Source organism: Hermetia illucens, chromosome 1 (assembly GCF_905115235.1).
Source record: "Hermetia illucens chromosome 1, iHerIll2.2.curated.20191125, whole genome shotgun sequence".
In the NCBI taxonomy this organism is placed as follows: domain Eukaryota; kingdom Metazoa; phylum Arthropoda; class Insecta; order Diptera; family Stratiomyidae; genus Hermetia; species Hermetia illucens.
In genome coordinates, this window is record NC_051849.1 from 61790655 (window position 1) to 61808993 (window position 18339).

The window sequence follows — 18339 nt, forward strand, 5'->3', positions numbered from 1 at the left end:
TTATTTATTTTATTTTTCCAAATAAAAATAAATAAAAATGCATGAAACACGTCTACTTTCTATGGGGTATCAATTTGATACGCGAGGAACTTTAATGTGTGGGGAAATGAGGGACGGATGAAGGTTAAAATTTCTTTCCAATTTCGTCAAAGGACTTACTCTATAAGACCATGATTTTCACAGCCCCCATCTATTTTCCGAGAACTTGGGCAATTAACAAGCTGCATTCCAAAGGAAGATCCTCTTCGGCCTAATAAATGGTGATGGACGATTTCAGCGTCTATATAACGACCAAATTTTTCGTTGAGGCTTAGGATGGGGTGATCTGAATGGACAAAGAAGAACCAGTTTCAAAAGTTACAAAAGCAATATCAAGAATCAAAAATTTTCTATCGCGGACACCAGTTGCTGCGCCATTAATGAAGATGATAAGAAAGAGGTGGAGGTTTTGTTTGCAGGTCTTATACGGTTGCAGTACTGCTAAGACTCGTGCTTGGACTGATTTTTTGCGCGAAGCTGGATAACGCACTAAGAGAAACTCTCTCGATAAGTTTAATACAAACGTTTTACTCACAATTAATGATACAACAATTACTTATATTCGAGCGGTGTTTATAATCAGACACGTATTGATCAGGAATTTTAGTCGCCATATTTTTCCAAAGTGATTTTCGCCACAATACATCCTTTAATTTCGTCCAATTCTCTCATTAATATTTAGCCCAATATTTTTACTGGCTCAACAACTCGCTAACGATTTTTGGCATATCATTCATCGGTGTAGGCCATTCCTACAGTAGACCTACTGACAATTTCCAAATAAAGCATGATGGTAAACAATAGTCCGGAAATTGTACACATTGTGTCAGTTCATTCTATTGCTCTGGATTGACTTATTTTAATTCAGATGAGCCTGATCAGTTTCGCACGGACTCCAGGCAGTATCTTATATGGTACAGATTGATTTATGCTGTTATGCCTGTTTGAAATCTACCCATTTCTAATTCAGGGTCTCTGACTTCTAGTGTAACTGGGAAGCGGATATCTACAAAGTTCTTAACGTTTGAAGAACCTGTCGTGCCTGAATAAAGTATTGAGTCCATCGGTTTTTGAACTGTTCGCAGTATTCCTGCATCTTTTCATAAGATTGTGTTAATTGTAATTGTTTAATCCTATTGTTATCGGTTTGCCAGGATCTCAAATTGGGCGTCTCAACTTCATTCATTTGTGTTTTTATTTTTTTTTTGTTTTTGACATTTTTTCACTCGTATCTCAAAATTTTCACGCTTTCTCCTGGAGCACTCCTGATATTGTTTAAATGTTTCATCATCGAATCACTTGCCTCTATCCCGCAAGTTTCGTGCTAGCTAATCCCGTTTCTTCACAATGTTATTGTTTCCTTGATGCTGGTTTAAAGTCAGTAAAATTGGTGCTTCTGTGAATTCTGGTTGAGGAAAATTGATTGTGAGGTGACCATATTTCTGTTGTATTTGCATTCCATAAGTCTGACACTATTATTATTAGTTACATTCTGGAGATATTCACTCTTGGTAGTTGAGAACCTCCGCCTTTTGGAACTTAGCATTGAAAATGCTGGGTACATGCATCGAAGACAGGGTATTGAATACTGATTCTTCCTTTGGAGAATGTACGCTTAGGAATTAGACCTTTTTACTAGAAGCGTTTGTATTTTTGTGCACACTCAAAGCCTCATTGTCTGATAATTTCGTTTCTGGGATCGCTAAGACACCAATCTTGTACTTCTCGATCTGCTCTATGAAAGTCATGGACGACTAACCTCAAACCTGTCAAATTTTGGTCAAAAATAAACTGAAATTTGCACGGTTGAATTTTTATATACATATAGAGCGAAGACTCACAAATAAGAACAAATATTGTCAGATGGCTAGATGGAAGATAAAGGGCTGTCAGAAGGCTTAAAGTTGCAAGAAACACGTAAAATTTCCATATTAAAAAGTAGTTTGACAATTCGTTTTTTCGCACTGAGAAAGTACTGGGCTGTCGTAGCGGAAGGTCGTGGTTCAAATCTTACTGGTGGCAGAGGGAATTGTTATCGTGACTTGGTGTCGGATACCAGTTGACTCAACTGCGAATGAATACCTGAGTCACGGGGTAATAATCTCGGGCGAGCGCAATGCTGACCACATGACTGCCTACAGTGCTCGGCAGTGTATCGTTACGATCTTGAATGGAGTGCTTTGACACGCTTCAAGATCTTGATCCAATATGTATTGTTGCGCCAACGATTATTATTATTATTAAAATGGCGTAACTAGTCAAGGCTTTTGAGCGGGACAAAGGGTGAAGAAGAATCAATGTTGTCAACCAATAGTGAACTAAACTGGAGCAATTTCACTTTATGCATCAGCGCAACTTGGATGAAATGACGTTCTTTGTGAATGATGCATCAACGAACGTCTCTCCATGGTAGCCGGAGTGATAGCCGACTATGAAAGATAATGAACCGCGTCTCGGTGTAACGGACACAACGACGTTGCTTTGGCCCTGTGACGTACCGCTAGGACTACATCCGAAATCCATATGAGGTTGCACCGACTGTGCCGACCGAATCAAAGATGGCTTAATACGTGTGATGGTGATTTGAAAGCCTCTCAACTCCAACCAGATCATGTCCACGACCGAGCAAGATGTCGTAATCGATTAAGACGAGCCGACCCCGCTTCTGAACGGGGCAAAGGTAGAAGAATAATATGAAGTTTTTCCTTTCCAAGACTATTGCCTTGGCCTCCTTTATTACTGTCAGCATCAACTTCCTATTTTTATTACCTCCGGTTTACCGATTGGTGTCTTTCCGTGAATTTTCTTACTGCCAACCCCCTTTTAGATGACAAAAACAGTGGAGCTTCTGTAGTCGTATTATGACCGGGACTTAAAAGAGAAACTTATTGTAGCTTTCGTACCCGTCTTTCCAGTATATTCCAAAGGTTCTTCCTTTTTTCCTGCCTTAGTTCAAGTCCACATTTCGCCGCGATAGCATAACATAGGAGCGGCCAACATTTTGTAGTTGTTAAGCTTTGTCTTGTTGTGTATGCATTTTAAAAATAGGAAGTTTTCAATTCGTGTAGGCCTGAGCCATTCCTATTTAACTTTTGAATTCATGGATTATTATCTACTACCTGCTACCTAGCTGTTATTTCCGGGAAGTGAATGTTCAAGACTCCTGAATTTATTATCCTTTTGTTATTAATAATATTAAGTAGAAATAATTTCGTAATATTCACCCATTTCCAGGTATGCGCAACTTTAGGAACAACTGGAGCTTGTGCTTTCGATAATTTAGATGAGGTAATATTAATTTCCGCATATTATGGGAAATAATAATTTTTGACTGTAATAAATAGATTGGAGACGTTTGTCGTAAGTACAACCTGTGGCTGCATGTTGATGCCGCCTATGCAGGTAGCGCATTTATCTGCCCAGAATATCGAATTTGGTTGAAAGGAATCAATAAAGCAGATTCAATTGCATTCAATCCGTCCAAATGGTTAATGGTGCATTTCGACTGTACAGCCATGTGGTGAGTATCCATGAACTACCTTCAGAATTTCGGAATATACTGACCATGAAAACCTTCCGTTCGATATACAGGGTTAAGGATAGTACCGCAGTTCATCGGACGTTTAACGTAGAGCCTTTGTATTTGCAGCACGAGAATTCAGGTATTTTTTCTTATAAAATGGAATATTGGTCAGAAATCAAACTAGGTTTTATACACGCAATCACTGAATGTATGTAATCCTGTTTAAGGGCTTGCGATTGATTACATGCACTGGCAAATCCCTCTGAGCAAACGATTCCGTGCCCTTAAACTCTGGTTCGTTTTGCGATCATATGGAATCAAAGGACTTCAAAAGCATATTCGCGAGGGAGTTCGTCTAGCACAAAAGTTCGAAGCACTAGTGTTTGCAGACCACCGATTTGAATTACCAGCAGAAAGGCATTTGGGTAACTACATAAAATTTTCAACAAAACTTATTGAGTAATAATTGTGATCGCTTCGCCCCTAGGAATGGTGGTGTTTAGAATTAAGGGCGACAACGATTTGACGGAACGTCTATTAAAAAGAATGAATCAACGCGGCCATCTGCACTGCGTTCCAGCTTCTTTGAAAGGGAAATATGTGATTCGATTTACTGTTACATCTACGCGTACCACTAACGATGATATATTGAGTGATTGGGCAGAGATACGACAAATTACTACCGAAATCCTGGAAGAACTAAATATTAATCTAAGCGACAGAGCCAAAGTTCCATTGAAAGGTAATGGTCCATTTCCATATCTACTTTGTGAAAATCCTGCCATATCGCTCTGGTTTGACTGATAAATGCCTACACCCGCTTATTTCGCCATTGCGTTCCTTGTAGATATTCGAGAGAAAAACGATACATTTGGTTCCAGTTTACTCCTAGCCAACACACCAATGTCGCCGAAGATCGTAAATGGATCATTTGCAGCTATTTTCGATGCTGGGGACTTTCTTCAGAAGGCTTACGCTGGAATAAGACTCAATGTAAGGACAGCGAGGCTAGGAAATTAATCTATATTTATTTCGAAGCATCAATCGAAAAAATATGCATATTGGAAAAAGAATTGATTAATTTATTTTTTTTCAATAAATCTTTACAGAATCAAGATTCGCCAGCAATGAGACGTAGAGTTCGTGGGATTCTTATGTCTGGTTAGTATTTGAGTTGTTGTTAAATGTCGCGCTCCTTAAACAAAGAAAATGACACAAACTGGCATTTCTTTTTAAAAAATTTTATTCCCAAGTTTTCCGTTAATCGTTTCTGGTTGATTGCTTTTTTATTTGAATTTGTTCTTATAATGTAGCAGCAACATGATCATTTTTGGAGTGTTTTGGTAGACCATATTTCAATTAAAAAATTGAAGAAGGTTTCCCGTTTTTGGCTACTAACTGCTTCAATCTTCCGATTACTGCTGAGGAGGATACTGCTTATAACTTTTATTGTATAAAAACAGAACCTTATTGGAATCGGCTTACTGCTGCCTATTTTTTTAAGGTTTTGTGTAAAAAAAAAGCTTTCTAAAATCGATTTACTGCCTGTCTACCTGTCTGTCAAATTGCTACACTCGTCAAAACGAACTTTGGTGGAAGGGTGGAAACTTTGACATCCCACGCATACTGTGAGTGACATAAATTTACGTGGAGTTACATGAAAGTGGAGGATGTAAATTTTTTTTGACAGAATATAGTCATGTGAGGTATCAATGAAACCTCTCGGTTAGTACCTCCTGAAACTGATATTGTATTTAACGTGAATTGTAAACTGCGCGATTAACGGGTCAAAATTTGACCACTTAAAGTGAAACAGAAAATACCCAACCCAAAAATCTGAAATCTAGGCTTCAAAGAATATCCCATTCCGATATTAGTGCAAATAAACTTACTAATAATATACTACCATTTTTAGAAATTGAGTGGAACCCACCTCCCCCCCTAATGTTCATCTTAGGAGTACTAACAGCAAAAAGGACAATATTGCACATATGCATGCCAAGCTTCATGGAAATCAAGCTATTATTATTAAAGCTGCAGCAGTTCAAACTTATCAGTTTCCCCGCGAATTTATTGTATCTTGAGCTATGCAAATAAGATGCTGACGTCATAATTAAGGAGAATAAGTGACATTCGAGTGAAATATTTTAATATTTTAATTTCATTCATGAAGGATCTACTTCTCCCCAGCGGCCATTATCTAGTGGGGCGCGGTTTTTCTGAATTTTTCTTTGAACTATGGGTACTGGGACTTAGAAGAAGGTATTCTCTCCATAATCGTCCTTACGTCGATGTCCAGAACGCGTTCTATGGTCTTCAACACGAAAGAGGTGAGGCTGATTGGTCAAAGGTCCTTCGCAGACTTATTGCCACGCCTGCCCGCATTGGTATGAAATCCACTCGGGCGCGTCTCCAAGATTGTTATGTGTATCCCACAGATATGCTCCGGTAAATCTCGAGTAGCCACTGCACAACCGTTTCTTGCTGTTTCTGTAACATGACTGGAATTATGTCATCTGAGCCTGGAGATTTATACGCGAAGAATCTATAGCCCAGCCGATCTTTAAGCAAGACTGTGACTTTCAGGCCTCCTCGCTGACATGTAAGTGGGTCTGAAACAGCAGCTCTAGGGTCTCATCAGAAGACTCCGTCCAGGAGCCTGCCAAACTTTTAAGGAAAGATGGGCTGGATGCTGGCGATGTTCTGGCAATAATCCAACCAGAACCACCTGTTGGTATTCTTGGTGGTCGACTTGTACTTCTTCACGCAGCCCTTGTATGGCCAACATTTATGCCTGTTGCAGATGTTGAAGATCTCCCTAGTCAGCTTCTTGAGGCTGGACAGATCTTCATTCCACCACGGTGAGAGTGTCTTCTTGCTGTATTTAGCAGGGCGCGAGACTTTAAAGGTGGTTTCGAATGCTAATCTTATCAAGAGAGTTTTTCTTGATAATTTAACCAAACTTGCTCCAGTTGATCTTCCTGAGGTACCTGAAAGATTTAGAAACGCCTGCGGGGTGATCTTGACTGAAAACTATGACTATGTCGTACTAATCATATCAAGAGAGTTTTTCTTGATAATTTAACCAAACTTCCTCCAGTTGATCCTCCTGAGGTACCTGAAAGATTTAGAAATGCCTGCGGGGTGATCTTGACTGAAAATTGTCCAACTATGATCTGAGAAGCATTTCTGGTCAGATACTCTCTAATTCTTTACCCTAAGAATCCATATCATTCACAGTTCTCCGAGCTGGGAAAACGGAAGGTTAGTGTACTGCTCATGATGCACGTAGATTGTTTTGTATTACTAACAACATCAATCACTTCTTTTGTGGATTTTTGAACTACTCCAAAGTGTACGCCTTGCACAAGCGTCGCAGTCTATCAACAGGTTGGTCTTCTTTGCAGCTATGCAGTTTTTCTGCGGAGTTGATCGGTCGTGAGCCATATAAGCCGAGGAAATATACACGTTCTCTGCCCCGACCTGCTCCAGTTTGACCACCATTAAGTCGCTGGAATTCAGGTTCGCATACAGAAAAGCGTGCAGACGCTTCGTCTCAAGGATATATGCTCTAGGTCTGTCCCGATCAGCGTTTCTTGTGTTGTGGAATAAATTATAATATTTGCTTTCGATGCCATTGATGACTCGGTCACCTCCGATCCAGGGCTCCTGTACAAGTGTCATGTCGATGTCTCCCTCTATGAGGAAGACAAGCAGGTCTATGGGGCACAATTCAAGTGCTGCAGATTTGTCTGCACTGCCCTCAGCATGATCTGCTTGTATAGGGGTTGGTCAGTAACCGCCGGAACGTCGATCTCCATCTACTCCAATTGCTTGTTGGTGGCGCCGATTAGATCCAGGCCGTCGCCCGGTTTTGCGGAGCGGAGCACTTTTACCTTTGCTTTCCTGACTCCGAACTGGACTTTGTAGTCTGCCTTTTCCAGTCCAGTCCAGTTCGTCAACCAGATGCCAGCCAGGTTTCCAGGGGATCTCATCGTAGGGGATGACTTAGAACTTTACCCTAAGCGTCGCTGATCTTAGCAACGTACGAACAGAGAAAGTGTCTGGAGAATTGGCCTTCGTATGTAATAACGTGGAACCCGCGGACCTCCTGAGATGAATCGAAGCCTTTGCCATCCAGGAGGTACCTGGTGACCATCTCCGACAGCCTCACGTCCACACTGGTTCACACCTTCGCGGCTATTTTGTCACTAGGGAAGTTGCCATCGGCCAAGGCCACATGTAAGTAACTTTTGGTCATGTCGCTGAAAGGTTTCGCAGTTTACGGCTCGTCGACTGACTGTTGCTGCTTATCTGTTTGTAGAGGTTGTTTAGAATCTGAGCCCTTGCACACTCTACTCTGGTTGTGTTATTGTTCGACTCCGTCTTGAGATCGATTGCGTTTGAGAGTGGTTGGTTTTGCCTTCTGCTAGTCTGCCAGGCGTTTCCTGTTATATTCTTCAACAATCGCCTAGCATTTAACGTGGTCCTCTTCATCCCGTTCGCCGAGTATTGGCCTCCTTATGCTTCGAAATCTTGTTCAGAATTTGTATGACCTTTTGGTACTGGCTTTTGAGGAACTCTGCTTCGTAGCCACTTTCCGTTGGCCGGGATTCTTGTTAGTCCTTGCTTTGAGAGGGCCTCCGATGTCGACGGTTTGGGTTAGGAGTACTATGGCTGGTATTCGTTACACTCAGCTCCACAACAGTGGATTCCAACCTAGAAACCAATAGTCCGTCTGCCGCCTTGCTCCGGGAGGTCCCTGCACTTGGTTTTAGCACAGCGGTGCTATGGCTGGCACCGACTGTACTGCCCTCGATGATTACTGTCTCCCGGCTAGAACTCGGCAACTTGCCCTCCGATGATGCGCCTGGCGTTACTACCTCTTCTTCTATCCTGTTTTTTTTTTATTTTTTATTTGTGTCGTTGGCTTGGTTCCACGAGTAGTTTGGAAGGAATGTCCACACTGGCTAGCTCGACGGCCACGTTAAAGGGCCTCATACTGGCAAGTTTGGTGAAAATCCTACCCATTTCAAATAAAGTTACAGCGGCCATCCAGTTCAAGGACAATGGTTTCCAAGCTGGAAGCCGCTAGTATGTCAACCACTACGGCCGGCACTGACTGTAGTGCCCTCAGCGACTATTGTTTCCTGGCCCGAGGATGTCCACATACTAGAGGCCAAGCTTCTTCTTGGCTATGCAGCCCGCGACGGATACTGTTCGCCTTGGTGGGGATCTTAGCGCAGGGAGGATCTCGTTCCCGGGCTATTGCTATCTGCACAATTTTGGCCCGTCCCTTCATGTGAGGACTTGACCTCTTGTAAACTCAACCTGAAACATAATCACAATAGGCCGTCAACTTAGTCAAACCCCATTTTGCATTTCAAGCTGTTTCTAGATTTACACAGGGAGTAAGCCGATTTTACGAAGTATTGTTTCATTGAAAAGTTTTAGCAAAGGAAAAAGGAGAATTTCCCAACCATTTGTGGAAAAGCGTTCTTTCTTTATATATTTTACTTCAAATCAAATTATAAAAATTTTATTTTAGGAAAGCAATTCTCGTTGGACTCGCGAATGGACCTTGTTGTGCATCATTGTTTGGATTCTCATCCGAAAAATGGCGAAAAAAAGGCAGCTGCAATTCGAGAAGATAGTGAAGATCTCTGGGAAGGTACGAAGGGAAGGTAGCGTAGAATTCATTTCATATATTGCTGTGTACTGTGACAATCTCGATGTTAGCAGTTACGAGAGAGCATCAAATAGTATCCTTCCAAGAAATAAAGATTCACATTATTTACATTTTGCTTGCCAACATTACTCATCTTCACACATCCAAAGTCCAATAAATTTTTTAACCCGCGGAAAAATAGAATTTATAAAACTGTGTTGTGTGTTTGTTTTAGTTCATGCAGGCTACTGTCTTCTCCTGAACGATTTCCCCATAATGGTCTGGAGATCATTAGGATACCCATTACGGTGGATTATTTTACGTTCCCAAAAGCTTTTTGCATATTATATTTGGAGTAGTTGTCATTTCTGCTGTTTGTAAGATTTTGTAAATGTTAATAACAAAACTTTTCAACAAACAATTTTTTAATTCGCAAACTTATATATATTTCGGGAGCTGCTTACTCCCTTCATTAGTCCTTAGTAAAGCACAATTATATTTGGCTTTTTCGTTTTCTAAACTTTATTTCGTTACATCAGTGCATCCGAACATCAAGCTATACACCGTATTAACAAACATTTTCTCCATATGAATGTATAGTATGTATCTAATTTATTATATTCAATGGAATTACGTTTTTATTGGATTGCAGCTTATGAGAATTTGGGGACGCCTCCACTAACGCCGTCACCGATGGTCTCACCTATGGCGTGTCAGGCGCCATCTGCCAAAACGATAGTCACGGGTCGCCATCGAAGACACAAATTACAGAAAAGCCTAACCGTAAACTCCGCACAGGATCTGATCCATAATAAATCTACCCCAGACGCATCGCTTAGTCAAGACTTTAATTTCGATAATATTGTTATAGGCCATCAGATGGGCACGAATATAGTAGGAAACAAATCCAGTGGCTCCTCAACTGTGAATAGTCGCCTTTCGTCGAATAATTTCCCCACTAGATGTCACAAGCCGTTGAAAGCTTTGGAGCCTATCCCGAGCACGACCCAGCCAAACATTGGAACTTACAGACCTGCCGGAAGATGTCGCGACGGAAGATCGAAACAAGAGTCTTCCCATGCGTTTTACAACAGAGCGTTCAAGGAGGATCTAGTTCATAGTCGGAGGCGCGCATTTCAAAATAGCGTGTATGCGACCGGAACGATGCCAAACATTGCTGAGCATGGATTTGAGGATGCCGTGGACTGGAATGCACTGAAAAAATCATTTGATGAAAGCAAACCGAAAAAAATGCCAAAAGTAAGGATCCGAATTGAAAACGAGTCGGGCGAAAGGATAGGCCACCTTTGTGATACCTCAAGTGACGAAGCCAGTCCAGCTAATGTGACGCAGGAGGTAAATGTGATTTGGACTTCCTTGGATTGCGGTCAGGGGGAAGACAGCCCGTCGACATTGTGCAAAAAATGCGGACATCATCGGAAAGTGGCAACCTCCTGATATTGGGGAAACTATTTGACGAAGTGTTACGTTTGGATTGTAGTTTAGATTTAGTTTGCAACCGAATTAGGCTAGAGTTGAAAGTGGATACGCAGAAGGAAGGGTCTACTTTCACTGCTGCTGTGCACGAATCAATAATTAGCTTAGTCTATTGAAATTAGAACAGTAATGATGGGAGTTTGGTGGAGTTTTTCGAGTTATTATCCGCATAGACAAGTAATTATTTACGACAAATGTGATTGTGTGTTGTTCTTGAAAAATTTTCTGTCCATTTAATGTTACTAAATTGGATTCAATTTATGCAATGTTATTGCTTGCATTGCAGACCTCGAACTTTTACTGCAATTCTAAGAATACATCTGAGTGACGAAACCCAGGTTTACCCATGCTCTGTTGTGATGTAAAATCTTTTTGAAATATGTATTCATATTGTAGTTAATATATTACGGAATTGAATTCCTTGTATCAGATTTCCTGCTCCTGTATATTCTTATCTATTGAGATCCTATAAACAAAGGTGTTGCTTGATTTGCTTGGGGATAAAATGGCTTTCGAATCAGCGACTCTTAATTCGCGGATATGTGTCCGGGTGGCTCAAGTGGTTAAGAGCGCTGGACCCTAGTAGTGGAAGGTCGTGGTTTAAATCTTACTGGTGAGTGGAGAGAAGGTTTGTTAATTTGATTGATTACCTGAGTCAAATCAGGATAATAATCTCGGGTGAGCGCAATGCTGACTACTGTAGTGTACCGTTAAGATCTTAAATAAAGTGCTCTAATGCAGTTCAAGGCCGTTGTCCAATATGGATTGTTACGGAAACGATTAATATTATTATTATATGGAAAAACTTGCTTCAAAATTCCTGTTTTCCCTTTTCCTTATTGCCTTTACGTGCAGCACACAGTACTAAGGACAATTGTATTTATGCATTTCTTTCTATATACATATGAAATACCATAATCAGAAAATTACTATCCAGAAATCGGGGGATGGCAACTTGTTGCTTCCAATCAGTTGTTCATTTAATAATTACACTTTTTCAAAATTTGGATTTGGACAAGGCGGGTAAAACTACAGAGTTAAGCGTCCACATACGTCACTGGGCGAGAGATGGATGGATATCTTCATCATATTTGTACATTAATTAATTTACTATTCCACAGAAGTGTTCTGGCCCGTATAAAGGCGTCTTTGCTCCCTTCTTGGCTAGTTCGTCCGCCGCCTCGTTGCCTTCCAACCCAGCTTGTTGGACGAGCCGAGTGTATTCAGTCTCTCAATGCATTCCCATACCAGTTTAGAGTTCATCTGGTTGGATCTAAGTGCCTTGATCGCTGCTTGGCTTTCGGTGAGAATAGCAATATTCTGCCCTCTGTACTTCCTTTGGAGATTAAAGGAGGCATATCTGTCTATGGCGTATATTTCTGCCTGGAATATGCTAGTGTACCCAACACATTGGCTCCAAGTACATTTTCCTTGGACCAATGACACCGGCACCCGCTCCCTTTGCTGTGAGGGATCCGTTAGTGTATCAAGTAATCAGTTGCTGGTTTAAACCGCATGTTCCACCCATGCTCTCCCAGTTTACCTTGTTTACCTTCTTCATGTGTCTTCCAGAGTAATTTTTGGTTTCGCGTAATTCCCAAGTATTTGACATCTGTTTCACGTTTCACCACCATGTCATGTAACTTTATGGCTCTCAGGTGATCAAGTTTACGTTTCCTAGTGAATGGTACAATGGTGGTTTTGGCTGGATTGATTCGCAGTCCTATCTTCCTGCACCAGGCACTAGTAACACTTAGTTGAGTTTGGATTCTATCACATAGGGTATCTTCATATTTGCCCCTACCAATTAAAACAATGTCGTCCACGTAACCCTGGACCTGTATTCCAGTATTTGTTAGCACGTCCAGTAGTTCGTCCACTACCATACTCCACATAAGTAGCGATAGTATCCCGACCTGTGGACAACCTTGAGTAGTATTCATGACAATAGAATTTGTACTTATCGGACTTCTATTTGCCTACTTTCTAGCATTTTGCCCATCTAGAAAGCCAGGGTATTTCCCACTCCTTTGCGGCTTAGGGCATTTTGTATCTCTGTGTGCGATATGTCGTCGAATGCTCCTCCGATATCCAAAAACGCACACCGTGCTATTTCTTTTGTTTCTATGGCATCCCGTAGTATATCCGTCAGCTGATACAGACCAGTTTCAGTTAGCCGTCCTGCCTGGAAAGCGTGTTGACACTGATGTATGGGATTGCGCTTTAGAACGTTAGTTCTAATACAGTTGTCTATGACCTTCTCCACTGTTTTGAGTACGAACGATGTCAGGCAGATCCTTTTTACCCGCTTTCGAAATAAAGACCATTTTTGCCCGTCTCCATGCCCTTGGTATATATCCCAGTGCTATGCGCTTTTTTACTACCCTCAGAAGAGACTGTTTGATGATTCCTAGGTCTCTGGATTAGTGTTGTGAAAATGCATCTACTCCGGGTTCCCCGGCATACCTCTTTTGCTAGTCTCCAGTTCTCCTTTCTTTCCCTTTTATTCGTTGTTGGAATGTCAGGCAGAATGTTGTCGTCTGCTGCCGTGGGGTAGGATTCCGGGAAAAGAGTTCTGAGACGCAGCTGTACCCTGTTCTCCTCATTGTCCCATCTTCCTTCTTCAAAGAGGCAGAGGATATTGCCCCATTTTTGGCTACAGCCTTATAAAGCCTGGTTGCTTCTGTGATCTGTTCGATTCCTTCACAGAATTCCCTGAAGGTGTGCCGTTTTGCTTCCCTGATTGCGTTGCTATACGGAGGCAGTGCATTTTTGTACCTGTGCCAGTCCCCGGTTTGTTTTGCCTGGTTGAAGAATTTTCGTACCTCTGCTCTCGTTCTGGCAAGGTTCCTGTTCCACCATGGCACATCCCTTGATGACTTAACTATCTTACCCGGACAGCTGGTCCCATAAGCGTCAATGGCGACTGTGTTGAGGTTTTCCACTACTGATTCTAGTTCCAGTTCGCTCCTGATGTCACCATCCCTTGGAGGTGGGTCATGTTGTTGCTCAAGTGCGTTGCATAGGATTCCCAATCCGTTCTCCTGGGATTCCTTAATATTGTTTTTATTTCGGAGTTACCCTCAATGTCGAATCTGATTATTTTGTGATCAGACATAGAGGGCGCATCCGACACCCTCCAATTCCTGACCAGCCCGCTCATTAGAGTATTTCCTGGAGTTATGTCTGGTACCTCCTATCTAGTACTGGTCACAAATGTTGGAGTGTTCCTTAAGTTACATATTTCTAACTTATTGCTCAGAAACATTCAAGAAGGTACTTACCACTTCGATTGGTGTGGCTGCTTCCCCAGACTTCGTGGTGGGCGTTGGCATCGCAGCCGAGGAGAAGTGGTAACGCCCTCTTCTCACAATACTTCACCAGTTTAGCGACTTCGTCCGGTGGAGTACATTTCTTTTCAAAGATCCTAATTTCCCCATTTGGCGAGCACTCAAGTTAAACTAAAATGACAAAAACCACCCGTAGGTGAGTACTAGTCGAATCAGAGTAGCAAATGATTTTAAACTTTCGGAAATGATGTGGAGTATAAAAGAGTCTAGAAGAGACATGAGTGCTTTGCGCACGCTCTCTCGCGTAATTTAAGTGTGCTCGTTAAATTGAAGACGTTCGTCAAGACACACACTCAGGTATTTAACGCACTTCATATAAGGGATTCGCTCAGAACCATTCTTGTTTGCGACAATGTGGAAATCTCTCCAATTCCTTTTTAAGTTCCAACTGGCGTAGGCCAAGGAATTTCGAAACAGAATCGTTTCACACTTCTGCGCATTGATTTTCATCCGCCAGCTGTTCGTGAAGAACTTAATGTCATTGAAAATCTTCTGAAATTCAACTTGTACCTCTATTACCATCTTGTGTGCCGTGCCGATCCTTTCGGAGATTTATTCAACTCGAACAACTTGAGTAATTCGCCAGCTAACACCGCAACTAGTATAAAAGGAGTCACTTTTCCTTGATGCAATCTATTCAGAACATGCAATTCTCCAGAATGTCCAGATGGAAATCCGAATTGCGCATTGGACAATAATTCCATCCTCTTGATATGCTCGTTCAAGGCTTTTAATATCAAAACCTCAAATACCTTGCTGATGTTAGGCAGCAAACCGATTGGGCGGTAGCTCTTAGGACTGAATGAATCCGTCCCTCTCTTTCAGAAGCCCGGGTGTCCTGGAAAGAAGGAATTGTTCAATAAATTATTGAATAGGAATGGCAATGTCCGGTAAATGCTTGAGAATTACGTTGGGAATGCCATATACACTGGATGATCTCTTATTGTTTACCCGTCTAAATATGGAGGTTATTTCCGCACATGAGACAAAGTAATCAATCAGATTATCACTCGGTATGAGATCAGCCTGCATTGCAAGACTGAAATGGAGAACTGTTGTGCCGTTCAGGCTATGGACATCTCGTTCTACAATTTTCGAAATTCTCGTTGGCTCTAAGTCTGTTCTGGGCCGATGCACCGATTCAAAGTACTCCCCTATAAGTTCGAGTTTCAGAGCATCATCCATCACGATGTAATTGCTTTGCGCATCAGCAGTTACGCTATTCGTCTCTATACCAGAGTCAATAAGGTGTTGTATCTCGCTGCCACTGACTTTAATTCTCGGCACAGTTACTTGTGACTTCTTTCGGAATAACATATTTATCTTTGTAAACATGGCATCTGAATCGCTTGGTGAAATGCCCTTTATCTTCCCGCCATTGGGAGCTCACTTCATTTATGTAGTATTGGCGGATAAGATTACGCGCGGAGGAGTGATTTGAGCGCAACTAATATGGGATAATGATAGTCCCCTTACCTCCAATAGATTTTGTTGGCTTTTACGGCTGCAGTTTCTATCCTTCCATATTATTCTGAGATTTAATCTTAGGGATGACTTGTTCAGTTGTATCCAGCGTCAAGTTCTCCAGCTTGAGAAGATACTAAAGTCTTTCTTCGTTGTTCAAGTTCCTGCCACCTGACGCAATTGTGCTATTGTTTCCCCCATTAAAACGTGAGCATTCCTCTCGATATCCCCGAACAAACCTGTCTTGTTTAAAGTTCAGCCAATGGCCGCCGACAGAAGGCGAACTCTTTGTCCATCAAACAGAACCTTAATGAAAATAGCGTTATTGTCGCTATCGTAACGAAGAGTCTGTAGTTTGCGTTGAGGATTCCTAAAACTAAAGTTCAGACGCGCGTCAGCAATGCACACAGATAGGAATTTACCATAGGCCAATTTGGACTATCTGATCCGTATAATTCGCATTTATTCTCTTTCTGGTATTGCTTTATCCAAGATTTGAGGAATACCCTCTGGGATTATTTGTGGCGTTTAGCCACGAACTATGCTTAGCATTCAAATCGCTGGCTATAATATAATAATTATGCAGCCTGCTCAGAGAGTAAATAGAGAATGGAATTCGTCTTTGAACAAGGCTCGGTTGTTTCTCACTGCTTATACTGACAGAATGTATAAATTCCCTCCTTTAGGCAGTGAAAACAGAATACAAGAGATTTCCAGGCCAATTAATAGGCCTGAAACGATAATGGCAACCCACAAGCATTCCGGTACCACCTCCCTCATCATAATTTCGTCAATCGTTCCCCCAAAATCCTTGAATGTTATCGAATGCCTCGCACTTAGAGGGGTCTCTGAAATCAAGACAATATCAGGCTGTTGCCTAGCAGTGAAATCAAGGAGCTCCTCTCTTCGGTGGATACCTACGATGAATTTCACATTAATCGCGGTAGACCATCCAGCGGTACCGCTGTGACTACAGACCTAGTGGCGGGCATGCAGTTTTTGTAAATATTTTGTTATATTGTTTATTTTTGTATTATGTACGTATAACGTATGTTTTCACACATGGTTAGTATTTTATTGAAGATGGTGTTCATCCCGCCACTTGCATCTTGTTGGGGTGACTTAGTTCCTCTTGTTGGACTACTTCTCCAAACGGGATCCCCGGGACAATTGGTGCTGAAGGGACGGTACCATCCAACACTGCTGACACCTTCGTCCTTTGGGCCCATCTCGCTATCTTGTGACATTGCGGTATGCATGATATCCTCCGATGCCCTGGGTTTCCGCAGTTGACACAGAAGGTTTTTTCAATGCCCTCTGCTTTATTCAGCGATCATTCGGTTGCAGTATGGCTTTTCCCGCACTTTACACATCGCAAGGTCATTTGTCAGTTCACTGTCGAGCGACCATTGCACTGGCATCTTCGGCACTTGGCTATTTCGCTATTTCGGCGCTCAAAATGAATTGCCCGGTAATTATGCGACCTGATGCCGATCAAATCGCTTTCCCGGTTCTTCGGGCTTATCTGCACAAGGAAGTGCGGGAGAATTCGTTGTTCCAAACGGATCTCCTCGTACACTGAGAGTAACTTGGCCTCATCTCCCGGAGCATTTTGAGCACCTTATCGGGCTCTTCGTTAGCGTCCAAGCCTTTCAGAAGGGAGGTTTGCGCCTTCTCTTCCTTTGGGGTGTAGGTAAAGTGAGGAGCCTTCACTCGCTTGAGGACCTCTTTTGCTTTTTTGGAATCCGCTATTTGTTTACATTTGATTTGGAATCTCTCGCCCCCGTCTTTTTGATAATAAAATTCGAGAGCCGCGCTCCTAAGTGGAGTGGCTAAATCTCTACCACCTAATTCATATACATTAATGGGGGCACCCCTTACTCCTTTTCTTTATTTCGGGTGCTTGTTTAGTCATTGTTTTTGCTCTTTTTGTATACCATTATACTCGCCTGATTGCCACCATTGTGGGGGTTAGGTGTTCCACTGCGCCATAGCCTCTAGTTGCAAGGTAAGGTCAAGCTTACTCACTGATGCGATCAAATCAGTGAGGGTCCAATAGAATATATGTAGCCAGTTACCTCCGACTGCAAAGTGTACAAAGGTTCGCGTAGCACCCTGGATTGAGGGAGGCATGTTTTGATTTCCCAGTCTAGATCTGGATGTAGCTATTTGTAAATTTATCCAACAATGTCACAAGAGTCAACCTGACTTTTATACTTGCTGTTGTATTATATTTAGGTTCGTTGCAAGCGAGATATTCATAAAAGGAGTTAACGCATTTGCCGTGATAGTTAAGCATGCTTCCCTTCTAAATTCAAATGGATAATTGTCCCTAGGAATAGGATCGATACATGTAAGTTGGCTCCTGTTCAATAGCATTAAGTAACTTTAAACTTAACTAATTCATTATGACAAAATTATTGTGAGCAAAACGGAAGCACAACAGTTTTAAGTAAAGTTTGAATGAAAGGCAGACTGCGGAATTCTGTGGAAACAACTGAACTTTGTGTGAAGAATTGTGAAAACTAATTTATGATAGGTCAAATGAGATGTTATTTCCAAAAGTGTTTTTTCTTGATGTCGATAAAATTGCTCTACCAAATTCCCAGTCATTTTTGTAAATAAAAAAGTTAAAGTTATTCAAAATTGTACTACTAGCTCTCATCCACTCTAAAACTGCTATAAAAGCCAATAAATGTGTTTAGCTTCTATGGATGTCAAATGTTAATGCTTTCGGTGTTAATAAAGATACAGCTGAATCGGAAATCCAATCAATTTTTTCACCTTCCCTGCCTAGT

At 41.7% G+C, this 18339-nt stretch overlaps 1 protein-coding gene across 2 annotated transcripts in view; it reads left to right on the forward strand.

The window, feature by feature from the left end:
- The window catches only part of LOC119646648 (histidine decarboxylase), a 58923-nt gene extending 46996 nt beyond the window's left edge, over window positions 1–11927 (forward strand). Inside the window, exons 4-12 of one of the 2 annotated variants that reach the window (XM_038047164.1) lie at window positions 3274–3327; window positions 3384–3559; window positions 3631–3701; window positions 3790–3987; window positions 4050–4304; window positions 4410–4555; window positions 4672–4723; window positions 9111–9233; window positions 9883–11927. In XM_038047164.1, coding sequence (XP_037903092.1) covers window positions 3274–3327; window positions 3384–3559; window positions 3631–3701; window positions 3790–3987; window positions 4050–4304; window positions 4410–4555; window positions 4672–4723; window positions 9111–9233; window positions 9883–10688 — 1881 coding nt within the window. In that variant the 3' untranslated portion in view covers window positions 10689–11927. Of the gene's footprint in view, window positions 1–3273; window positions 3328–3383; window positions 3560–3630; window positions 3702–3789; window positions 3988–4049; window positions 4305–4409; window positions 4556–4671; window positions 4724–9110; window positions 9247–9882 lie in introns of both variants that reach the window. The other variant, XM_038047165.1, reaches the window with a different exon arrangement.
- The last annotated feature ends 6412 nt before the right edge of the window (window positions 11928–18339 follow it).